This window comes from Corythoichthys intestinalis, chromosome 9, assembly GCF_030265065.1.
Source record: "Corythoichthys intestinalis isolate RoL2023-P3 chromosome 9, ASM3026506v1, whole genome shotgun sequence".
NCBI lineage: Eukaryota > Metazoa > Chordata > Actinopteri > Syngnathiformes > Syngnathidae > Corythoichthys > Corythoichthys intestinalis.
The window spans coordinates 39,888,151-39,914,282 of record NC_080403.1 but is presented as its reverse complement, the minus strand read 5'-3'; the positions used below and the strand labels follow the sequence as shown (position 1 = coordinate 39,914,282).

Genomic DNA, 26,132 nt, shown 5'->3' with positions numbered 1-26,132 from the left:
ACGCAAAACACATCCTCCACATTAGAACCCGATTCATTACATTATCGTAGGTATTTTGTTGTATTATTATTCAGATTCCTATTCATAATTTATTTGTTTTGCTCTGTGTAATTGCTATTTGCAATAGTACCAGGAGTATATATTAAGTCTTTCGTGTAGGTTTTCAGGCTGTGGAAAGAATTAATGGAATTATAATGTATTTTTATGAGAAAATTCTGCTCGACATACGACCATTTCAATTTTCAAACAAGGTCCTGGAACAAATTAACTTCGTAGGTACAGGTGCCACTGTACAAAATAAACCAGCGCACTGGAGCACCCTGGCTAAGTGATGTGACTACATGGCGGCCTTATTTGTGGGTAAAAAGGCTATCAAAGGCAATTTATACACCGTAACTTTCAGACTATAAGCCACTACTGTTCATTTTCCCCTCATTTTGAATGCTGCTGCTTATAGTCCAGTGCGGCTTATTTGTATATTTATTTGGGTTATTAGGTAACACTTTATTTGACAGTGGCGTGATAAGACAGTCATAATTATGACATGACATCATCATGAGCATTAATGAATGCTTATGACAGATGTCACTAAGTGTCACCGGCAAATTATCTCACTTTTGAATGGATGTAAAAGATCTGAGCTGTACATAAATGGAGTTAGTGACAAAATTTTATGTCTTATGATGCCACTGTCGAATAAAGTGTTACCGGTTAATATCTTTTGGTGGACATATCCCAAAAAAACAGTGAGGACAGCTGCGACTTATAGTTCGGTGTGGCTTATGTATGAACAAATTCCATTTTTGAGTCAAATTTAGTGGGTGGCGGCTTATAGTGAGGTGCACATTTCAGTACGAAAATTACGCAACTAGACCTGTAGATTGAAAATAAGTCAAAACTTGCCCATTTCTTTCTTAAGAAATCAGCAAAACGTTTTTAGTGTCTGTTAATTTTCTTTACAAATGTCATTTTGTGCACAATGAACTACTATGTATACTGGTGTGCTAATTTTCGGCGTTTCTGAAACCACAGGTGGCTCGCGCAGCTCAGAAACAGACGACTCATTTCCTGGATTGCTGACCAATCAACTTTCGCACAGGTAGACAGACTTATGGAAGGATGCAAATGAAGCACAGAGGAGTGTCTCACAACCACTAAAGGAGAAGAGGGATGCTATAGCTAAGAACGTGGGACTTAGAGTACAAGTGCAAATGGATAAATGGCACATTTAATGACATTTGAGTGTGCATAATGTAGTATTAAATTCTTAAATTCACAGAAAGTCTCTTTTACAGCATGCGTTGTATAGACGTAAATGTCTACAAAATCTTATTTTATTGTTGATAAGCTGACAAAGAGGTAAAAAGCAGACATATTTTTTTCAAAGTGACTGTGAGGAAAATGATCCCGTAAATTATTCAATCTATACACCACATGCAGTAGAGCTCTTATTTTGTGGTGCTTTTGTAAAAATGTATATTTTAAAAATGGTGCTTTTTGATGAACATTTCAGGGAAAAATTGTTGCCAAATATGTTTGTGAATGTTGTGCTAACAGTTACCTTTGAGTGGTCAGTACAAGAAACCTTCACCTGTTTAGTACAAGAAAAAAACATTTTGTTGCAACATTATGTTTAGATGTTCCCTAATGTCAGTAGAAGCCAAATGAACATCATACTGCTCCTACTGTTTCCAACATTTGAGGGGTTTTAATTAACATTCTACATGAACAGCTTTCAGATAATCGAACACAATTCCATTATTTTGTTATAGGAATTTCATGAAACGCAATTTACTCAAATCAAAGTATTTGTGTCTTCTACCAAGGACTCTGAATCTCAAATACTTGACTTTCAAAATGTTTTATTTATTGACTGTTTGTTTTCAGTTTACAAATGCTGTCCATCATCTGTGTATAATCCCCTCATCTTCCATTAAATTATTGCTGTCAGGAACTGTGGCAAAGCCTCAAAAGTGTCTGAGTGAAAATTATTTTGTTGCCGTCTTGTTAATGTGAAAAAATCCCTTTTTATAAGGGTGTGAGTTATTCCTTGCTCATTTGCTTTTAACTGATTTTACTGAAATGACAGACATCTTGTCTAATACAGTAAAAGCACAGCAGTTTCTGTGATTACAGATACAGCGTTGAACGTTTAAAAAATATATACTGCATATATAAAGAACCCAAGACAACATGAAATGCTTTCTTTTTTACAGTGCAAGGTACTGACGGCACATTTCTCATAAGGCAAACTTAAAAAAAACGCGTATCAGTACTCTAAAACAGGTCATTTGTCTACGACATTTAGTAAAAAACAAAACAAAACAAAAAAACAAGGAACTTAACAGTAAAAAAGCAAGTCACACACAAAAAATACTTTAGTTATTACCCTGTTTCTACTGTTGCTGTGTTGAACCCCCGGCGTTGCAGTATTATTCTTGAAAGGCTTCATATTACAGGAGTCTTGCTGTATACCCTTTTCTTGTAACAAAATTATGTTTCTCAAAAAGCAATTGACAATATTTTGGGGAAATGTATCCTCTTCTTAGGACAGTGATGTGTACAGTATTTAAGTTACGGTAATATGTGACATATACTGTATATTTTTTACGCCAATGTAAAACATATTGTTAATTTTTATGAATAAGCATTTAGGACACTCAGTTTAAGTCAATTCAATCAAAAATAACACTTTTGAACTTTGATTAATGAATAAAATACCATACTTATTTATCACATGTCACTTCGTACTTTTTGTAGTTTGTTCACCTGTATTTGCCAACTCTTTTTCTTTGAACCACTGCCTTCGTCCATTCAGGCCCAGGGCACGGGTGACCATTCGCCTAGCAACAGCACTGTCCGTCTTCGGACGCTCCTTCACCGGCTGGATGAACTCTGCACAACACAATCAATGCTGATTCATTAATTCTACACCCTTTTAATGAAAGAGCGGAAAACTTAAAAGATGAATATACTGTGTAATCTGTATTTATTATTAGAAAGGAAAGTCCCACCTAATCGTCTAACGGCCTTCGCTTTGGCCTTTTTACTCCCTTCGGCTAGTGTTCGGGCCTTCATCAGTGGGTGGCAGATGGAGAGGGCATGGATGGCTGTATCATATAAATCAGCAACTTTTATAACGTTACAATATTTTTTAGACATGTAAACTGATTCAAATAAACAATATTCTTTTTTTCTCATAGTGAATGTAAGTTGAATGAGCAAACTCATTCATATAGCAATGCAAGAGATGTAATACAGTGGTACCTCGAGATACGAAAGTTTCACTACGCGAAAAATTAATTTTATGAAAGGTTTTCCGACACCTTTTCGCTTTATATTAGAGGTGCACCTATTGATTATTTTGTAAGTCGATTAACCTATCAACTAGTTAGTACGAATAATCGAGTAATAGGATTAGGAACATTTAATACGTTACAGAATAAATTTTAGGAGATGTAAAACAAAGGCTTGCTAAGATGGCACTTTCAAAAGAGCATTAAATGTGAATACAAAAACTTTCATTTAAAAAAATAAATTAAAATACTTTAGCTTAAGTTAAATAAATGAAAGTACAACAAGAGAACAATTGGCTAACTTGCATAGCAAGTCCACTAGCTTAAATGCTATAAAATGTTTTTTTTTTTTTCTTACAATGCTCTTAGCAACTGCTAACCGTTTAAACTCATATTCCCACAAAAATGGCTAAGTATACCCATAAATTAAATTACGAATGCATTAAAAAAAATAGCTCAAATAAAAACTTACCATATGTTGGTCTTAACTTGGAGCAGCTGGATTCAGCCATGTTAAATGAGTTATTTCATATTCACTCTTGCCACTAAAAGGCAGTGTATCCACCCAAATCAATAAAACTAAATGCAAACCATTGACTTTATAATTGGTTATTAAGTCCATGTCAAAACACTTTAAAAAAAAGCAAAACAAAAAAAACAAAAAAAAAAACATTACACCGCCACTCTAATTAAACATACTCGAAGCAGCAAAATTTGATTCGAAGCTTTTTTCTAATCATATTACTCGAGTTAATCAATTAATAGTTGCAGCACAACTATATATTACCCAAAAATTATTCAGGTTAGGAAAAATAATACATACTATAAAAGATACGTAAATTACGCTTATAGAAAATTTTTAAATTCCTCGCTAAGACGCTCAGTCTAAGTTAGTCCGTGAGCTAGGATGGTGCCAGAAGTCGGTTTGTTTTGCTGCCTTTATTGAGCTGTTCCTGACATGAACGATTTACAGAGTGAAAAATGAAAATGAAATAAATCGTCTCGTCCTCAATGACAGATTCACAGCAATGTAAATCTGCTATTTTAATTAGCAGCTAATAAAGAAGTAACACCTATGCAAACAGTTAGCATGCATTAGCCAACATCTGCACATCATCCAAAAGAATTACAGAGGCTTGGAGTGGCATTTTTCCCTTTTTCTCATTAACTTGGGTCCGTGAGTTCTTCGCAGGCCTAAATGTGTTCTTCATTGCCTTCGTAAATGCGTCCTTCTTCAGGTGCGCAAGTCTAAAGCACTACGTGCTCTAAACTGCTAGCGCCAAAATAAAAACACCTTACTCAAAAGGCAACGTTCCACATTTTCGTATAATCTTTTTTTTGGCATTGTGTTCTATTATCTACTGTACTTGATTACAGGTATAAATGGTTAGGTTGGGCAGATTTAAAGTGCATATGACACAAGAAAGCATGTTTATTTCATATTACACGCGGTATTTTATGCTCCTGAATGAAATGGAATGCTTGGATATGTGTGGAAGCGATCGATACATTCAACTTTTTTAATCCCGCGCCATGAAAATGAGTAACTTCCGGCCAGAGTCTACAGTTGAGGAAGAAGGAAAATGTGATGTCAGAGAATGAGACCATCTTCACTATACAGTCACATTATTGTATTGATAAGGACTGCGGATTCAGCCGATTTAGTGGATTAATTTGTTTTTTTTTTTCGCAACACGCCAGCCCAATGTGCTGCAGGCTTTTGTTGCTACACCAGGGAGAGTGGTGTAAGCCTTTTTGGCTTTCCAAACGATCCTGTTCATCGCGAAGAATGGGCAAAAAAAGTCCCAACAATCGAGGGACCATTGGACGGCTACATGTTTTATATTATGTCACATACTGGGATCATGGCACATTTTTTAATAAGGAGGTGACTTGTATTTTGTGGGTGACGACGCTTGCCATCGGCTAGTGAAGAAGGGCATGCATGCATTTATCGGCCGGCGATCATGGCGTGCGACAAGCCGCCGGTTCTCGGCCAGTGAAGCAGGGTGTGCTTGCCTTCATCAGGCGGCAACCGTGGCGTGTGACAAGCCGTCAGATGTCAGCCGGTTTGTCCGCCGAGAATGAGCCATTTTCAGCCCTCATTCCCCTGCTGTGTCCTCGGCGATGAGCAATCCCACAGGACTGCTTGCCGGGGCCGCAGCAGGGGAATGACAAGCTGTAATAGTCCACTGAAAGTTGCATGCCGCTGGAGGCTGGCCGATTGGTGAAGGCAATCACTCCCGCCGCCGTGTGTGTGACATGAGTCGGGGTAGTTTTGTGTGATTTGCCATGTTCGAAAGGCGAGGAAGAGACTTGGAACAGCCTCTCGGTTCAGGTTAGCATGTAGCCTAGCTCTCATGCCTCCTGTTTAGTTTACGCTTTTTCCTCAGTCTCCGAAGCCGGGTCAGGGAAATGACAAACGCCGGACTAACTCCGGTGGCATAAAATACCTTTAGGGAGGTTTAAGAAGTCTGCAGTTTTGACCATTATGCAGGAATTTAGCCCTGTCGTACTGAATATTTTTTCTAAATATTTCATCTTCCATTTAGCACAAGACTTATTTGTCATGACCATTCCATTTATTTACCAATTGGGGAAAAATACAGTAGATACAACAAATGTCCAGTGGAAATATTGTAGTAGAGAGATTTTTAAAAATTATGACATTTTGTGTTGCCCAGGCATTCTGCTCTATTCACCAGCCTCGTCTTTGTTGTCTTTGTCGCCTTTTCCTCATTCTAAATCTTTCTCAACCTCCAAATACGACTCAAACATATATGGCTGTATGTCACATACTTCCACTGGATCAACAATATCGTCCGAAAAATCCACACTTGAACCAGAATCACTTAAAAACGCTTCTTCCTCCATTGGGCTCAATGCTAAATCCGCTGAAATCGCTCATTGTCTGAGATCATCACCAAGATGGAGGCGGCAGAGCGCTAAAATAACAGGAGAAGCTAAACAGACGCATTTCTTGTCATAGGCGCTTAGCCAAATTGTTGTATATAGTTGAATAGTCTCAAAATATGATTTTAATTCCAAAAATAATGCTACTTAAGATTTTTTGTCATGTCATATGCACTTTAATTATTCAAAATTTTAGCATATTATAAATTATAACATTTAATGCTGGTTTTTTAGTCGTGCTTGGAATGAATTAGGCGATTTACATGTCAAACGCGATTCATTATACAAAAAAAAAAAAAAAAATCATCAAAAGAAAGCCATTCCAGGACGAAATAATTTTGTATCTTGAGGTACCACTGTATTGTTCAATTGTAAATAGCCATTTTTCTGTTGTCTGTCAGTCATCTTGCAAATTATTTTCCTGTTAAAATATTCATCTCACCTGCTGTCTCAGTGGCAAAAATGCCCAAAGCGTGTGTGTTGTCCACCCACATGATCTTCATTCCACCATCACTGATATAATGAGGAAAGTACTGCTTTAAATTCTTTGATCCATAATCACTGTTACATTTCTAGGATTGACAAGAGAAGAATGTCCCACCTGTATTCGGCAAAGGCATCCAAGAGGTCCTCTGTTTTAAGCAAAGCAGGGAAATCGTAGATCTCGATAACGTGGTCATAACCATCAGGGTTGAAGAGCACATTCTCATACGTGGAGTAATCCTCCACGACATGCTGCACGTTGAAAGTCACAGTTTCTTTCAGGTGTGTCTTGATCTGAGGGTGTGAATGCATTAAACATAAGCAAAGGAACGTCTCTAAAAGCACCAAAAGTAGTCCGACCTCTTCCATCAGGTTGCATCTGACACCTTCGTTCTCAGTGGCATCGTCCTCCAAGCTCATTTCACTCAGGGAGCAAAGTGTGAAGTCTTCCTTTTGTACACTCAATGACAACTTTGCTTCCCCTTCTATAAATGTGTTGTTTGCAAGGGGGCCATCTGTTGTAGGAGGTAGGGACTCGCTGTTTAATACAAGTGATGACTTTTTGTCAGAGGAGGAACAGGCGTTCGAGAGACTAGTGATGGAGGCTGAAGTGGTTGGCTGCTGGACATCTACGGATACTTCAGAGTCTTGGCTCAACTGACTCTGACGAGCAGCTCTTGGGGTGTAAAGTGCCTTGTCTGGCCTCCTGGGTGCTCTGATTCGAGACTGGCTAGAAGATTTACGTTCACTACTTCTTACAGCTTCTTCATCCAAGTTGGAGTTGCTCTCTGTGTCAATGTCTTCTTCTTGAGCCTCGCCTCTGTGAGACAAAAGTCCTTACAAATACTGTGTTAAAAAAAGAAAAAAAAAACCCTACTAACATTACTCATACTTGTCTATATTTTTAGTCTGAAAAAATGTTCACAATTCAAGAACACAATAGAACTTTTAAAATAAATTCAATTGACCGGCAAAATGAGACTCATTCAAGAAAAATGTAAAACATAATATTAACTATGTATGGATTACAAACATTTGGATCGGATGAAGAAACGAAAATGATGAGCAACCTACTTTACCATAATGTTACAAACCCCAAAATCCTCAGTATAATCCATCCACCTGCATACATCTATAACAGATATTTTGCATTGGGAAACGTTACAGCCGCTGACAAAATAATTTCCTAATGTCGCATATGCGATCCCATGTTTAAGTATGGAAACTGTACACCTTCAAAAGCATTTTGCTGCCGTTTCTTGTCTAGGCCCCTTTTTCTTGCTTGTATTCACTAGCCCAGATTTGTTCCAAATTAAAGAACACAGGGGAAAGACAATGTTAATGACGGTTATTTTAAAACACCTTGACATTTCTACATTTGAGGCAAGTTCTCTGTCAAAGACAGATGCTGGTGTTCTCCCTTTCTGCAGTTATCGTCACTGCTTCACAAAGCTACACCATTTCAAACTGCATGTCCAACTTTTGAATACACGGGGAACCAAAATGGCGCTTTTGCTACTTCCGATTGGCTGCAAGAAATTATGGACAAAGTTTTTAAAATGACAAAGTAAACTGTAAGCAGCGGGACTCAAACCCATAACGCAAATACTGTATGTAGTATATGCACTGTATATAATAGCCCACTAGAATAAATACAAGGTGACTATATAACCTGCTCAATGTGTCCAACGAGATAGACAATCTAAAGGTCTGTCTGGGATTATTATCAATGTGCTTACTAATGAATTTATGCAGCTAAGTGAAGAGGTTTATGATTAAGAGCTTGTTTTATGGGCTCTAACCAGATATCCTGAAGACTTCTTATGTCTAACCTTTGGGACGAATAGCAAGCACCAGTTTTTTAATAAACACGCAACTATAGAAATATTAAATATATACTATGAAAAGTACAACACAATGTAGGCTGAATTTAAGATACACGTGTTGACCATATTTAATGATACTTTCATAATCTGTTCGGTTCAATAAAAACTGGGCAGTGGGCTGTAGTTTGGACACTACTGTCTTACAGGCCCTCTCTAAATTGTTGATGTGTGCTGGAGGTTTTACAAAAAAAATGTAGGACTATGTTGGTTAGTTTAAGTAAGTCCTGTAAACAAAGAACATACAGTGCCCTCCATAATTATTGGCACCCCTGAAAAAGATGTGCTTTTTAGCTTCTAATATTTTTTTTTAATTCAAATAATATGGGACCTTAATGGAAAAAAAAGAAAAATCCAACCTTCAATAGAAGTGCGTTCATTCAATGGGAAAAAAAATCCCACATAAAGAAACAATTATTTGACATCAAATAATGTGTGTCACAATTATTAGCACCCCTGGTGTTAATACTTTGTACAACCCACTTTTGCCAACAAAACAAGGTCTGGGGACTGAGATGGCCATGGGAGGAGCTTGATTTTGTGTCTGGTGAACCATTTCTGTGTAGATTTGGCCATATGTTTGGGGTCATTATCTTGTTGAAAGACCCAGTGACGACCCATCTTCAGCTTTCGGGCAGAGGGCATCAGATTTTGATTTAAAATGTCCTGGTATTTCAAAGCATTCATGATGCCATGCACCCTAACAAGGTTCCCAGAGCCTTTGGAAGCGAAACAGCCCCACAGCATCACTGACCAACCCCCATACTTCACAGTGGGTATGAGGTGCTTTTCAGCATGCACATCTTTCATGGCACGCCAGATCCACTTAGAGTGTTTGTTGCCAAAAAGCTCAATCTTGGTCTCACACAAAAATACACACGGTCCCAGGCTTCAACTGGGACTGTGTGCTTTGGTCAGATGAGTGGTCAGATGACACTCCTTTTTATTATTTTTTTGTTTGGCATATTGTGCTCTGAGTTAATGTTGTTAATCAATTTGAATTTATGATCAATGATTGATTTTATGAAATTTAATTTTTACAGTATCAAATAGTCAAAAAATTGGCCTTTTTTTTTTTTTTTTTAAATTGATTCAGGCCAATTGATGCGTTTTATCATAGGCTTCATTACCTATTGACGTGACACTTCGTCATTCTTTGCGTCATGCCTTATCAGAGGGGGCCCCGAGTTTCATTTAGTATTGTCAGGCGAAGACGGCACACGCTCATGTCTAAGCTGGATTCAAGCTTGGATTTTTTAAGAACTACAGAAACTGTAATGCATATAAAAAGGATGGATTGTCTCAGGAGTGATTTGTTCGAGGATTCAAGGTAAATATTATATTTTTCGAACCATGCATGCATTTTGAAACGTTGTGAAAAAAATCAATGGGAGAATGGAAACCGCTACGGCATTGGCGTCATTCTTCGACATACTGTATATGCGTAAAATAGATGCTTAACTGCCCATTTTTTTTGCTCTTTTAACAAAGAATCGAGACAGTTTTATGTCCATAACTACAAAGAATTCAGTGATTGAAGCATTTATTCGCAGGAATTTTCTTCTTTGTTTACACATGGAGGCGGCTAATTTTCGTAACTGACTACCATCATAGTTGGCAATATTTACGCAAAATAAATGCTACCTGCACGTTTTTTTTTTGCTTTTAACCAAGAATCGAGACTGTTTTACGTCCATATCTATAAAGAATTCAGGGATTTAGGCATTTATTCACAAGAATTTTCGCCAGAAAAGCTCTGTTTACGTCAGGCAGCTGCTAGCCTCATTCGCTAACAGAGTAAGATTGTACTTCGACATATACTGGACTGTCTCAGGAAATTAGAATACACAATATTCTAATTTTTTGAGACAGTCCTGTGTATATATACAGGACTGTCTCAGGAAATTAGAATACACAATATTCTAATTTCCTGAGACAGTCAGGAAATTAGAATATTGTGTATTCTAATTTCCTGAGACAGTCCAGTATACGTAAAATAAAAGCTAACTGCACGGTTTCTTTGCTTTTAACCAAGAATCGAGACTGTCCATATCTTTGAAGAATTCGGGGATTTAAGCATTTATTCACAAGAATTTTCGCCAAAAAAGCTCTGTTTACATCAGGCGGCCACTAGCCTCATTCGCTAACAGAGTAGCATTGTACTTCGACATATACTAGTATACGTAAAATAATCGCTAACTGCATGATTTCTTTGCTTTTAACCAAGAATCGAGATTGTTTTACGTCCATATCTACGAAGAATTCGGGGATTTAAGCATTTATTCACAAGACGTTTCGCCAGAAAAGCCCTGTTTACATCAGGTGCCCGCTAGCCTCATTCGCTAACAGAGTAGCATTGTACTTCGACACGTATATGTAAATTAATGCTAGCTGCACGTTTTCTTTGCTTTTAACCAAGAATCGAGACTGTTTTACATCCATATCAATGAAGAATTCCGGGATTTAAGCATTTATTCACAAGAATTTTCGCCAGAAAAGCTCTGTTTTTATGTCAGGTGGCCACTAGCCTCTTTCGCTAACAGTATATAGTGTATAATGATAATAAAGGGCTATTCTTTTGGATAATAAGATGTGATTGTATATAGAATTTATTCATAATCTATTTACATATTATTTATAATTGATTCTGCATGTTTTCCTCAAGTATTAAGTTTCTGATGTTAAATTGAGTGAGTTATTATCTGTTGAAAACTTGCAGTAAATAAAAAAAAAAAAAAAATATATATATATATATATATATTGCTATTTTGGTCAAAAACTTATATGTTGAATACTGCTATTGATCCTGAAAATATAGGTGATTATCTCTGCATTTGGTGATTTTTGTGCATCTAGTGTAAAATCTGACTTTTATAGTCATTTTAACTTGTGTTATACTTATATAAAAAATAATTAATCGGGATTTTATACGGGAACGACTTTGACATTTTTGATGCCGCTGCTCATGGAGAGTCATATATAGCTAAAGTAAGGTGCCTGTTTTGGTTTTAGGTCGGTAGCAGCTTTGGTTTTGAAAATGTTTGAATTTGAAGTTTTTGAAAATAGGCCCCCTACGAATCGGCCCCGTTTCCCGTGTCATGTCAATAGGTTATGAAGTCCGTGGTTATATTTTTTGTTACAAACAAAAACAATGTTAATAAAGTCAGACTTTATTGTAAGTTGATCAATATTTTTTTCTTTAATGTTAACAAGGAAACAATGTTTTGCAGAGATGTGCTTATAATAATTTTATAGACAAACGATAGCATTTACAGTGGCGGTAGAAAGTTGGGGGTGGGGGTGGGGGCAAAACATTTAGTTATTCCATGCGTAATAGAAAATAATTGAGAAGCACTAATCTAATGTGACATACTGTATACTGTACTTGTGTTGTACCTCAGCTCTGAAGGGCAAACGACCACCTTACGACAATTGCTCTCACCCACTGAGAACGTGGTAAGCTCAGGCAGGTCCTCAATTGTCTTGTGGATCAGGTATCGTAGTCTGCTGGGTAAAGGTGGGAAAAGGAGTACACTACAGGGGGCACAGAGTTCAAACCAATGGAACATCATGAGTCATTTTGATTAGAAGACGCCAAACACAGATTTAAAAAAAAAAATTGGGTTGTTTGGGGTTTTTTTTCTTTGCAAATTAATTCGTTACATTTAATGATTTATTTCTTCACACATACATTAGAAAACATCAATGTCTTACTTACCTTTGGGGGCACCTCTTTTGGTATGTTTCGAGCTCATCCAAAACCTGGTGAATAAATTCATTTTCTTGCTTTGGGAGAAAAACTCCATCGTAGGAGGGGAACGCCAGTGTGGCCAACGAAATGAAATTATTTAATGAGCCGGCTAAATTGAAAGCGAGCCAACAACAGCTGAGAGCGCTGAGAGCGAGGTAAGCTAGGAAATGTTTGGCAAACACTACAGTAATATGTTGAAAAGCAAGTAATGACAAACGTAGCTCTCGAAATTTATCCAAAAGAAAACACTTGACAAATTTCAAAAGTGTAAGCGGACGACTGAGTCTGAGGAGCACTTTTTAGTCGAAATTCACCGGCTGTAATGCTGGTAGCGTATTTACCTCCATTTACAGTACGGACTACAGAACGGAACACGAGAAGCGTCAAAATTAATACAACCACGAAACGATTATTCATTCATTTTCCATGCCGCTTCAACTACACTGTCTTAATTTGTCCAGTACACATTTTACAACAATAAAGAGTGGGTACGGAAAGTAGTCGGACTCACTTCAGGTTTTCATTTGTTATATTTTGGCCATTTGCCAAAATCATTCAAATTACCTTCAGCCAATGTTGAGATTAGAGCTGCAGCCATCGATTATTTTAGTAGTTGATTAATCGATGAACTAGTTAGTTCGAATATTCAAGAAATCGGATAAGGAACATAAAAAATACCTGACCTGAGCCTCAGGTCAGGTATTTTTTATGTTCCTTATCCGATTTCTTGAATATTCGAACTAACTAGTAACTAGTTAGTTCCTCAGGCTGAGGCTCAAACGGTATAGAAAAATAAATAACTGAGGACATATGTGCAACAAAAGAACAGTTGGCTAACTCACATGGCAAAAGTCCACTAGTTTAAATGCTATAAAATGCCAACACTTTTTTACAGCCTCAAACGGTATTAAAAAAAAAAAAAAAAAAAAGAATAAACAAATGAGGATCTAAGTACAACAAAAGGACAATTGGCAAACTTGTGCTGCAAAAGTCTGCTATTTTAAATGCTATAAGACTTTTTACAATATTCTTAACAAATAGTTCAACCACATATTCCCACAAAAAATGACTAAATATACCTTTAAACTAAATTACAAAGGCATTAAAAAAAAAAAAAAAAAATATATATATATATATATATATATATATATATATATATATATATATATATATATATATGTATATATTAGCTCAAACAAAAACTTACCTTATGTTGTTGGTCTTAACAGGGAGCAGTTAAAGCCTTTTGTGAAAAAGTATCTCAACATAATAAATGGTTCAGGGCTGCAGCTATCAATTATTTTACTTGTTGATTAATCTATCAATTCGTTAGTTCGAATAATCGAGTAATCTGATTAGGAACAATGAATGTGTGGCAGAATAAATTTTAGGGATGTAAAACAAAAGCTTGCAAAGATTGCACTTTCAAAAGAGCATTAAATACAATTACAAAATAAAACTCCCAAATGGTTCTTCAAACTATGCAGAATTGCACTTTAATTTAAAAATAAATTAAAATACCTGTGCTTAGCTTCAAACGGTATAAGAAAAATAATAATAATAATGAATGAGGATCTAAGTACAACAAAAGAACTGGTTAACTTGCATCGCAAAAGTCTGCTGGCTTAAATGCTATAATATGCCTTTTTTTTTTTTTTTTATATTGACAATGCTATCAACAAATCGTTCAAACATATTTTCCCACAAAAGACTAACACTAAATATAACTAAATTACGAAAGCATAAAAAAAATATTAGCTCAAACTTCAATAAAATTATATTAACATAAAACAGCAAATTAACATACCTGTGCTTTGTTTACAATGGGATACCAAAAAAATGAGGCTCTAAGTCAAGCAAAAGAACAATTGGCTAAAGTCCGCTAGCTTAAATGCTAACGTTTTTTTAACAATGCAAACAAATCGTTCAAACACATTTTCCCACAAAAAAAAAACTGCTAAACATACCTATAAAATAAACATATTAGCTCAAACAGAAACTTGTCTTACGTTGGTCTTAACAGGAAGCAGGTGTATCCACCCAAATCAATAAAACTAAAAGCAAACACTTTCAAAACAAACCATTACAACGCCACTTTAATTAAACGAATACTCGAAGCAGCAAAATTTAATTTGAACATTATTTTTGTAATCGAATACTCGAGTTAATCTTATAATCGTTTCAGCACTAGTTGAGATCCTGCGTTTTCTGGAGCAGTGGTCACCAACCTGGTCCTCAAAGGCCCACGGTGGGTCGTGGTTTTTGTTCCTGCCGATCCAGCACAGATAGTCCAACGAATGAGGTTTCTGCTAAAACAAGCAGCACCTGACTGCAATCAACTGATTGCACTTGTAAAACACCAGATTGGTGAAAAAGTAGTAAAGTGGTGTCATTTGTCTGGTTGACATGAAATCCTGCACCCACAGCGAACTTTTGAGGACCGGGTTGGAGACCACTGCTCTGGAGGTTAAAAATGTGAGTGTCACAGCAAAGGGTCTAAATGAGTGGTTTTTAACTGGGGTTGGGTCAAGGTTCAGAAACGCAGAGCCCTATTTTGTACGCTGACTAAATCTAGGTAGTGGCGTTTTAGTCCAGGTTTTGGACTGGTTTGCCCTCAATTTACAGGCTTTATTCCATTTCTTTCAAACGTTAGCTCTCTATCTAACCGGAGGAGGGATTGGTTTGCTCAGTGGAAGGTTGACTGACACTTGGTATGAGGAAGTATAACATACCTACAGACGGCGTGAACTGTGTCAATAATTTAAAAAAAAAAAAAAACATTTGCGTCACTTTACTCTATGAAAATAGTATGTGATGCAAGGATGCGACAATAAAATGAGAATGTAGACATGAAAACAAAAAAAGGAACAGTGTAAAATGAGTTTCATTTCATTTTCCAATGTAAAAAACAACAGCAAAAGGCAAAATAATTTGTAGTAAATTTGGAATCTGGAAGACAAATGAACAGGAATTCACTTAGATGTTCGCTTGATAAGTTTTGAATTCGTAAAAAAATAAAATAAAATAAATAAATAAAAATGCTTTATTGTGAAATTCCGAAGGGTTTGGTGAATGCGCCTGTGAAAACCGGGGGGTTTGGTATGGTTAAGAACTGGTCTAAATGTTTATGACTAGGTCTGGAGCTATCGATTATTTTAGTAATAGGTTCATCTATCACCAAGTCAGTTTGAATAATCAAGTCATCCGATTAGGAACATTTATTGCGTTGCAGAACAAATTTTAGGAGATGTAAAACAAAAGCTTGCTAAGATTGCACTTTCAAAAGAGCATTAAATGCGAATACAAAATAAATTTCCCTAGTGTTTCTTCAAACGATGCAGAATTGCACTTTCATTTAAAACTAAATTAAAATACCTGAGTTTAGCCTCAAACAGTATAAAAATAAATGAGGATCTAAGTACAACAAAAGAACAGTTGGCAAACTTGCTTTACAAAAGTCTGCTAGCTTAAATGCTATAAAACTTTTTACAATGCTCTAAACAAATCGTTCACATATTCCCACAAAAAAACTGCTAAACATACCTATAAACTATATTACGAATGCATTTAAAAAATGTTTGCCCAAACAAAAACTTACCTTATGTTGGTCTTAACAGGGAGCAGTTAAAACATGTTAAGTCAGTTATGCCATATTCACTGTTGCTACGAGAGGGCAGTGTATCCACACAAATAAAACTAAATGCAAACACTTTAAAAACAAACCATGACAATGCAACTCTAATTAAATGAATCCTTGAAGCAGCAAAATTTCATTCAAAGCTATTTCCTAATCAAGTGAATCGATTAATCGTTGCATCACTACTAATGACCATCTAGCATTTCTTCCTTTTTTAAAACAAATATGAAAAAATGTCAACAATTCGGTTTTTCAATCAACATGAGTTATGTGTACATTAATGAGGGGAAAAAAGTATTTTAGGAAATTGCTGCAATAAAACAGAGGAAAACTTAAAGGGTCTGAATACTTTCCAAGTTTCCATACCTACTTTAGCTTCCTTGTGCCATTGAAAATACTGTAATTTGAATATTTGTTAATGATGGATTGCAGCAACAAAAGAAATACACATGGAATCCACAAGTCAAATTTCAATGTGTTCAATTTATATTATTTATTCAATGAATATTCAATAAATGGTTACTTGACCATTAAAGTGAGACACAAGAGTTAACAGGAGAGGCTATTTACTAAGATAAATCATTCCCAAACTAAACTACTGTTGATCCTCCATGTTTATTGAGTACTACAAGTGATTATCTACTATTTGTGTAGTTTGCAGTTTTATTAGTTTACATATACAGTATGCTGAATTTTATGACAGTCTGTGTAAGAGCTTTGATTCATATTTTAGGTAAAACCAGAGTTAAATAAATGAGGTTCACAAGAAAAGTGCTCCCTCACGATAGCAAGCACGTGTGGAATGTGAAGTGGTTCTGTGGTGATCATACAAAACAAACATTCACAATAAAGGCATAAATTGGCCACACACAATTTAAGAGTCACACTTCCATGATGGTCTTTCTATAAAACTGTAAAAAAATACCAATTAAGGATTCACAATTAAAACTCCAGTTTAAAACCGTAAAACTAGTGATTCACACATATAATTTTAAGGTAACAATAACCAACTTGATTAGACACCAAACATGGCCTAACCTACTTGAGGAATTGCACAGTTATTTTAAACAATGGCAGTATTTTAAAGGCCCATTTACACATTTCATTACGTATACCAAGACAATCACTATACATAGAAAGAGAGGCAGTCAGTGGACTATACAGTATATAAATAAAAACAAAGCAGGAAATTATTATATACACTGATTTAGAAGAAGCAGACATCTGTCCGCCTGTTTGGACATTTGATCAGTCGGTCACCAGTCTGCACACAAAAAGTAAGTGATTCTGTGAGCACAACGAATAAGCAATGTTAATTGTTTAATTTGCAGCACTTATTTAATCACTTTGGACAACTTTACATGCACTTAATAACCCTTTCATATTCAGTTTTTTTGCAGTCAACCAGTTGTGCATGGCCCTTTAAAAGGTTCAAAAACCTGAACATGATCGTATTCCAATTTAACGATTACACTCACTGAGGTAACTGTTTTATAAACCAATTACACCATGTAACACATTTTGTTCCCAGGTTCCAAGTGGTATTTCCTAGTTTGTTTTGTCACATTGACATATAAAGACACTTTTGTTTCCCAAAAAGTTTGGGTTTGTGGTCACGAATTTGATATTGTATTTTCCATTTTTCTTTACTGTTGTACTTTCTAATGCTTTTATATACATGTACTGTACATTTTCCTCCTTATTTTATAGACCGAGTGTGACCTGAAACACAGAGAAATGAAATTTATCAAATATTTTCTACATAACTAGGACGTCAAATGGGAAATTTGAATATAGCCTCTAATTTTAGCTAAATCAAACTTTTACCTTTTAGTGGCAAATTTTCATCTAGTTTGGACTCAAGGCCATAAACAGAAATAAATAGCTTGGCTAATCAAGAGATTAAATGTAGTGTTCTGTCAGACTAGCATACTTGTATGATTATATTTGGCTTTTCCATGCATTGCATGTTGCTCAAAGAGCTTTATAATAAATATGTACAGATACCGATACTAGTATCGGCAGGGGGCGCCGATCCGGCCCGAAATGGTGGTATCGGTGAGTACCAACAAAGACGTCGCCGATACCATTTACCGGTCCATTATTATAACATTTGACCGCAGCCTTTTTTTTTTCTCCTGGTGCTCACTACACTCTGTCTCTGTGTTGTGTGATGACACGTGAACACCAAGCAGCTATCACTATTGGCCTGCTCCACACCAATGAGAACGGGCCAATAGCCACTCCTGACCAATGACAAGGCCGCTTTTTCATATGAAGGAAAAATAAACCAGCGGTCGGGAAATATTTCAAAATAGAAATCCCGTCGATTAAAATCAATGGCTGCATGCAAGATTTGCGGCCTTAAAGTTTCGAGATGTGGAGTTAAATCGGCCAGTTTCAATACCTTGAACCTGATAAAACATTTGAAGACGAAACGTGAAAGAACACAACGAGTTTGGGCCTGCAAGAGCAGGACTGCTATCCAGAGGAAGGGTGCTGGACCGGTGCAACAATCTCTGGTCAGTTCACTACGTCAACTTTACTTTGTCTTTCACTTAAAGAAATGCTGCAGTAATTTGGGAACTGTTTCCAAATTAGGGTTGCCACCTTTCAGAAATAGAAATAAGGGACTCCCTCCCTCCCACCCTCCCTCCCGAAAAAAGGAGGCTAATAGAGAGACGGGATGCTGTGGGCAATTATTATTACTTATAATTGTTAGCGTTCGCAAATGCGGAAACAAGGTTGGACCTTGAAGCGGACAACAAGCAGGGGATACGTACAAGGGTTTAATGATTGCAGACAAAAAATAACATGCAATCGCGGGATAGTAGAAATAACAAAATTATATAGGTATATATATATATATAACGGGGTGGTATCGGTATCGGGGCCAAAAAATGGTATCGGTGCAACACTACTTTATAATGATTATATTTGGCTTTTCCATGCATTGCATGTTGCTCAAAGCGCTTTATAATACATTGGTACCTCTACATACAAAGTTAATTCGTTCCAGGACCTTGTTTGTAAGTCGAAATAGTCATATGTCGAGCAAGATTTTCCCATAAGAATACATTATAATGCCATTAATTCGTTCCACCGCCCGGAACCCTACGCTAAATCCTAAATAAATACTGCTGGTACTATTGCAAATAGCAATTACACAGAGCAAAACTAATACAGTGGTACCTCTACATATGAAGTTAATTAGTTCCAGGACCTTGTTTGTAAGTCGAAATGGTCATATGTCGGCAAGAATGTCCCATAAGAATACATTATAATTCCATTAATTCGTTCCACAGCCCAAAAACCTACACTAAATCCTTAATAAATACTGCTGTTACGATTGCAAATAGCGATTACAAAGAGCAAAACAAATTAATTATGAATATAAATCAGAATAAAAATATTATAATAATACTAATACAAATAATAATACCTGTAATAATGTAATGAACCGGGTTCTTATTTGGCGGACTTGTTTTGCTGTACCTTGAACGCACTGCAGGGCTGACGTGACGGTGGGCGATGTTCTATTTTACTTTGTTTTGATCCTGGCGTCAAGCGGACACTAGGTGAGTTGATGGAATAAATGATTAGAAACCTAATGAAGGTGGCGATTTCTTTGGCGATGTTACCACAATAAGAATTGTCACCTTAACTTACAAAGACTGGCAAACGGAGGACGCCCGCCGACCGAAATCTACGGCCCTATTGTCGACAAAGTTCATGGATGCACACACCATGCTTATATTTTGCTATCATTCACATCTTCATTTCAATGGTATGCGTCACCTTTTCTTTTTTTTTCTCCACCTGCACTAACCTTTTTGATTCAGTGTTGATTTCTCTCACAAGAATATCAGTCGTGCGTCCATCTTCCGGCAAAACAAAGAAACTGCGGCGCTGTCAAAAATCGTCGTATATCGAGCATGTCGTCGGATGTAGAAACAAATGGCGAGTCAACTTTCACTTCGGATGTCGAAAAGATCGTGTCGAAGCGATCGTATGTCAAGGTACCACTGTGCATTGTAAATAAAAATAGGAAGAATAATATTAGTAGTAATAATAATACCTGTAATAATTTAATAATAATTATGGCTGACGTGACTGAGTAAAAGAGGTGCATTAGTTTTTACTTTCACTTTTTATGTTCTGTTGTTGGCGTCAGCTGCAGCGGACAGTAAGCGTGTTGTTTTGCACAATTTCTGAAATAAATGATTAAAAACCTGACGAAGCTGGCGATTTCTTTGGCGATGTTACAATACTAACTAATTGTCACCTTAACTTATATAAGACTGGCGAACGGAGGTGGGAGGACCGTCAAGATCGTAGATATTCTACAGCCGTATTCTCGAGCCAGTTGAAGGACACGCACACCAAGCTCATGTTTTTCTATCATTTCCATCGTCATTTCAATGGTAAGTGTCACCTATTCCTTTTTTTACCACCTGCACTAACATTCTTTGAACCCGTGTTGATTTCTCTCACAAGAAAATCCGCCATGCGTCCGTGTCTTGTGGGAAAGCAAAGAAACTGCGGTGATGTCATAAATCATCCTATTTTGAGCATGTCGTCGGATGTACAAACAAATGACGAGTCAAATTTCACGTCGGATGTCAAAAAGATGCTGTGTCGAAGCAATTGTATGAGGAGGTGCCACTGTACTTGTTCATTGACAGATATAATTGTGGACTAACCACATTTGGCGTACACTACATTTTGTCAACAGTTTTCTGTTCAAACCCAACGATCAACAATGATTAGAACCCTCTTGACTCTTATGACACCTGAACAGGTTAAATTAATTTGAAAATCTGTTCGGTTAGAGGTTCCATTGTATTTACACATAAAATACACTGCAGTATATAAAATAAAGCATACCCTGGTCTTATCTTGTAGGGACAAAACTTCTGTCTTCAAAGATCGTAATTTCAACCTGAAAAATCTCAGTTAAGGTCAACATTTTGAAGCTAAACGTTACTTATGCTTGTTGGTGAAACCAAAATTTACCAGCATAATCATTTCAAACCACCTCTATCTGGTCCTAACCACAAAGAACAGGCTTTGCCGCATAATGCAAAAAGTCGGGCTGATTTGACATGAATAATAAGACCATTTGGTAAAGGATACGACTCTGAGGCCTCTCTCAATAGGGTCAGTCAGCAGTAGCCCCCTGGGATTGTAGACCTTCTCATTCTGGTCTTTAATGTATCTGGCGACCTTCCTTAACACCTGCACACACACAACATAGTCATTTATATCAAACATTGCTTAGCACCTAGCAAATTAAAGTACTTTGTTTTATTTACAGAGGGGGGTAGTAACAAATTAGATGTACTCTGTTACATTAACTTGAGTAACTTTTTGAGAAAAATGTACATCGTAGTTTTACTAAGCCATATTTTTTTTACTTGTACTTGAGTAGATTTGTGAAGGAAAAACGCTTCTCTTATTCCGCGACTTTGGGCTGCACAAGACTTGTTACATTTTTCCACATTATTCTACATATTTGATTATTTTTTTGCTAGCAATACCAAGAGTAGTTGTACCAATTTCACCAATAAGACATTGCAACAATAATCACGACTCCATTACACTAATTTGACGCAAGCTTGCCGTTGTATGATCACGCCAGCCTGTTCAATCACGAGGCGTCGTTAAAGCACCGTAACGAATGAAGCATTTGACATAGTTAACTGCCCTCAATATGACTCGAAAGCGCAGATTTAAACCTCTATCCCAGTTTTTATTTGTCACCGACTGACCACGGAAAACTGGAGGTATGATCCTTTTAATTTTATAATAGTAACTATGAAGGCACTATTCACTATTCAAACTACTATTTGCTTGACTAGAGGGCACTCATGCTATTTGGACGAATAATGCTCAATTTCTGTCTTTTTTTTTTTCTTTGTTGCCAGAATTCAATGTTTTTTCCCCCCTTTGGCTTAAAGTGTCTGTGACACCATAAAAAAATAAATAGCATTATTATGTGAATTAAAATCATATTTTGAGATGATATGACATGACTATATACAACAATTTGGCAAAGCACAGATGACAAGAAATTAAGTCTTTCAATCTGCCATTTAGCTACTCCTGTCATTATCGTGCTCTGGCGCTGCCATTTGGGTGATGACGTCGGTAGAGTAACGATTTCAGCTGATTTAGAATCCAGCCCAACGGAGGAGGAAGATTCAGAACGAGGAAAATGCGACAGCGAGCGACAAAAATGACATCATTGGTTTTATCTCTCTTCTCCAATATTTTTACAGGACATTCTTTTCATCTAAGCATTTTCCCCAATTGCTTAATAAATTGTATAGTCATGACAAATAACAGTCTTGTGCCAAATGGAATATGAAACATTAAAAATGCATTTATTCAGTAAGACAGGGCAAAATTACTGCATAATGGTCAAAACTTGCAGATTTCTTAAACCTCCCAAACGGTATTTTATGCCACCGGCGTAAATCCGGCTTTTGTCATTTCCCTGCCCCAGCTTCAGAGACGGAGGAAAGAGCGTAGACAAAACAGGAGGCGTGAGACCGAGGCGACATGCTAACCCAAACGTGGCTTTTCCAAGTGTTTTCCTCGCCATTCGAAAATGAAAAATCACACTGAACTACCCCGACACATGTCACACATGGCGGCGGGGGTGACTGTCTTCATCGATCAGCCAGCCCCAGGTGGCGAGCAAGTTTCGACTTTCGGTTATGTATTGGGTTATTGTATGGTATCATTATAACAACAGTTCATATAAATATGTTTGTGCTGAGAAATTAAAATACCATAGTTTAAAATAAAATAAAATAAGCAGTTACTCACAAAGTTACTCAATACTTGAGTATTTTTTTTCACTGGATACTTTATTACTTGTACTTGAGTACATTTTTTGGATGACTTTTACTTGAGTAATATTACCGTATTGGCCCGGATATAAGACTGTGTTTTTTGCATTGAAATAAGACTGAAAAAGAGGGGGTCGTCTTATATTCGCGGTCTAGACATTATACCCATTCACGACGCTAAATGGCACCAGATATCATTGAAGCGATGTTCTGTCATGACAGATCTCAGCTACTCTCAACTTTAACCAGTTTGCATTATTTTATTACATTTTTTTTTCTTATTCAGATTTGTTTCAAGACTACAGTTACAGTTAGACTTCACTTTGATGGTTAACGCAGTTATTGCAGTTTTGTTGTTTTATCACAATGGATTGGTTTATTTACATTTCAAAAACCAGAAGCCATTCAGTTACGAATGTGATTGCACTTTAGTTTACATATTTAAATGTTCAGATGTTAAGATTTGAATGAGGCAAACTAACATGCTTTTTCTCTCAAATATATTGTTATAATCATTTGTTTCGGATGTACTATAATTATTTTCTGTATAAAAATTAATGTGGTGTTCAAAAAGTGTTTTTCAAACTTGAGTCTTGAAAAAGAGGGGGTCGTCTTATAATCAGGGCCGTCTTATATTCGGGCCAATACGGTATTTTAAAGTAACACAATTTTTTTTTTTTTTTTTTAACTCGAGTAAAAATTTTGGCTACTCTACCCACCTCTGGATATTTATAAAACAGCATATCCAAGTATCCCACCTGCAGTATGTGGAACCAACCTCACCTTTTCATACTGAGTCTCCATGCAAAGGAATATGGTGTAGGCAGTGAGGCAGGCCAGGCAGCCCTCTAAGTAGGATTTCCCCCCAAGCTTCTCTGCCTCAGCATACAAGTTGTTTAAAGTCTGAATGGTCTCCTCAAAATGTTGCCTTTCCATCTAAAAAGGAACCATAACAAGTTAGCACTCAATTGATCAGGATTCAACCCTAATCAAAAGTCCTTTCTGTACCCTGGATTCGAGTTCAGCAGGGAACTTGTTCTGGAACTTGCAGAGAGTTCCTGAACTATAGTCTCTATGGACAAACACCTTGGCGCTGACAGCAGGCTGCTGGAGTTCCTGTAAACTGTGAGTCTACACATACAAATAACAATTACATTACCACCCCATATAAGCAGGAAAACCAACATTAGCTTTCTCATAAACATCGTCAGTTTTTATTAATAGTTTCATATGTGAGTAACTTGTTCACTTCGTTTACAATGATCGTAATTTGTACTTAATGCCAATCGTAGGTTCAATTAATGAAAAATGACACCTCACAATTGCTACTAACACTTAGCATACATTTACTGTATTAACTTCATCGCTGAGCAATACACGACAGTTATTGTCCGATGTTGCTGTTTCCATCACATATAAAAGGCTACTGTATTACGATACTCATTTGTAAATAACACAAGACCACTCAGGTATTGCTAAACAGGAAAAAAATACCAAAACGTCGTACCTCAGCCATAGTAGACGTTTCCACCTTTGTTGCTGCGCATTTGTACTGCGCAATCACAGCCCTGTAAGCAAATACGTCAACTCCGGATTGTGTTTTTCACAATAAAAGACTAGTTTCATTTATAATTGAATAAAATAATATTGAAGTCTTTTCCGTCATTGGGCATTTCATAGTTACGTCGAAACAAAACATGTTATAGTCCTTGCAACACCTCTTGCAGATTTTAAATGAATTTATACTCGCGCGGGCACAGTGGATGAAAACAATGGTCTAAACTGCGGCCCGCAGCAAATTATGAAAATATCATTGAATATGGCCCGTAAAAGACTCTTGGTTTCAGCCTTCATTCTGATGCACTTCTAATCTTTAACACTAGAACACAATTTATATAGCATCCTAAATTTTCGGAATCCGGTTTGTAATTAACTTTAACCACAGGTGGTAATAACGTATTTACTCTGTTACATTTACTTGATTAACTTTGAGAAAAATGTACTTTAAGAGTAGTTTTACTAAGGTATACTTTTACTTGAGTAGATTTGTGAAGAATAAACTCTGCTACTTTCGGCTACATTAATCGTTACATTTTTCCTCTTTATTGTATGTATTAGATTTTACTTTTGCCAGCGATGCCAACCGTAGTTTTACCAGTTTCACCAATGAAAGGTCGCAACAATAATCCCATGACTCCATTATACCAATCAGACTCAAACTTGCCGTTCTTGAGTGCTGCTGTCAACATAACTTAAAAGCGCAGATTTTAACCTCTTTCAGTTTTTATTTGGAACCGATTGACCAGGGAAAACCAGGGATATGATCCTTTTAATTTCATAACAAGAACTATTTCTCCACTAGAGGGCACTCGTGCGCTCTGGACAAGTGATCCTTCATTTCTGTATTTTTTTCTCTCGCGTAAATTCATTTTTTTCCCTTTGGTAATGTAATAAGTTATAGTATAGTACAATAACAGTTAATATACATTTATGCTGAGAAAAATACCAGTTAAAAAGTCAAACATCATTAGCAGGTACAATGTAACTCATTACTTTTTTTGGATGACTTTTACTTGAGTAATATTTTGAAGTAAGATACTTAAAATTTTGGCTACTCTACCCACCCGTGCTCAAGGGTCAAAACCTTATATGTCGAAATCAATGTAGAAACTAGAATGTCAGTATTTGGGTTTACATTAATCAACATCTAAACATGATCCAATGTAATTTGAGTTATTGGTTGCGACTTTTTGGTGTCGCTGGACCTTTTCTCTCTCTTTTCCCTAACCCTGTTCTGCAAATTTTCGGCAAGTATATTAAAAGGATGGTATATCATTAAAACCTTTCTAAACCACCTTTAATTCATTCACTGCCTCTTCAACTAGGAAGGCTGGCATTGAGTGATCATGTTTAACTGTAATTGACGGTAATAGACATCCAAGTCATTTGAGTAATATAGTAGTCTAGTAATCAATCCAGTTTAAAAAAAAATCCCATCACACAGTGAGCGCAGGCAACATTTACATTTGGATGTCAAATGGAGCCCCACAGGATATTTCTTCCAGTGAGGCTACAAGTGGCCCCTGGGCCATTTCACACAAACAAAACTGATGTGCAAGGCTTAAAACGAGACCGAAGGGCCTGTTCAAGTTTGAGAAAATAGGCAGCAAGTACATTAGCCCATGATTCAACTTGCACACGTCAACTACCTTCAATGCCAATCACAGACCCCAGATAATATGCAGATGTTTCACTCCCACATTACCAAATACATGTGATGTGATTGCGTTGTGTGCAAATATGGTCTGTTCA

At 36.6% G+C, this 26,132-nt stretch overlaps 3 protein-coding genes across 4 annotated transcripts in view; 1 reads left to right on the top strand and 2 right to left on the bottom strand.

The window, feature by feature from the left end:
• The window catches only part of loxl2a (lysyl oxidase-like 2a), an 80,907-nt gene extending 78,940 nt beyond the window's left edge, over window positions 1-1,967 (top strand). For both annotated transcript variants that reach the window (XM_057846526.1, XM_057846525.1), the window contains one exon: window positions 1,033-1,967. In XM_057846526.1, the coding sequence (XP_057702509.1) occupies window positions 1,033-1,103 (71 nt within the window). In that variant the 3' untranslated portion in view covers window positions 1,104-1,967. The remainder of the gene's footprint in view (window positions 1-1,032) is intronic.
• Window positions 182-12,625, bottom strand: r3hcc1 (R3H domain and coiled-coil containing 1; the record flags this gene model as incomplete). The annotated part of the gene is made up of 7 exons (XM_057846527.1): window positions 182-2,895; window positions 3,015-3,110; window positions 6,652-6,722; window positions 6,811-6,986; window positions 7,053-7,512; window positions 11,972-12,109; window positions 12,294-12,625. Coding segments are annotated over 7 exons (1,428 nt in total), but the record flags the coding sequence as incomplete, so codon positions are not given.
• Window positions 12,626-16,431: 3,806 nt separating this feature from the next.
• Window positions 16,432-24,480, bottom strand: LOC130921810 (golgin subfamily A member 7-like). Its single transcript, XM_057846105.1, has 6 exons — window positions 24,328-24,480; window positions 23,829-23,951; window positions 23,604-23,756; window positions 21,100-21,201; window positions 20,851-20,905; window positions 16,432-17,227 (listed from the first exon to the last, which is right to left on the bottom strand). Exons 1-5 carry the CDS (start codon window positions 24,334-24,336, stop codon window positions 20,858-20,860), a joined length of 435 nt encoding a protein of 144 aa, XP_057702088.1. The 5' UTR covers window positions 24,337-24,480; the 3' UTR covers window positions 16,432-17,227; window positions 20,851-20,857.
• Window positions 24,481-26,132: the final 1,652 nt, after the last annotated feature.

Bases quoted from the DNA above. Each gene is read 5' to 3' on its own strand.
- LOC130921810 (XM_057846105.1), bottom strand. The intron at 21,202-23,603 runs GTGAGGTTGGTT...GTGTGTGTGCAG, and splicing joins TGGAGACTCAGTATGAAAAG to GTGTTAAGGAAGGTCGCCAG. The intron at 20,906-21,099 runs GTATCCTTTACC...GAGATTTTTCAG, and splicing joins TTGAGAGAGGCCTCAGAGTC to GTTGAAATTACGATCTTTGA.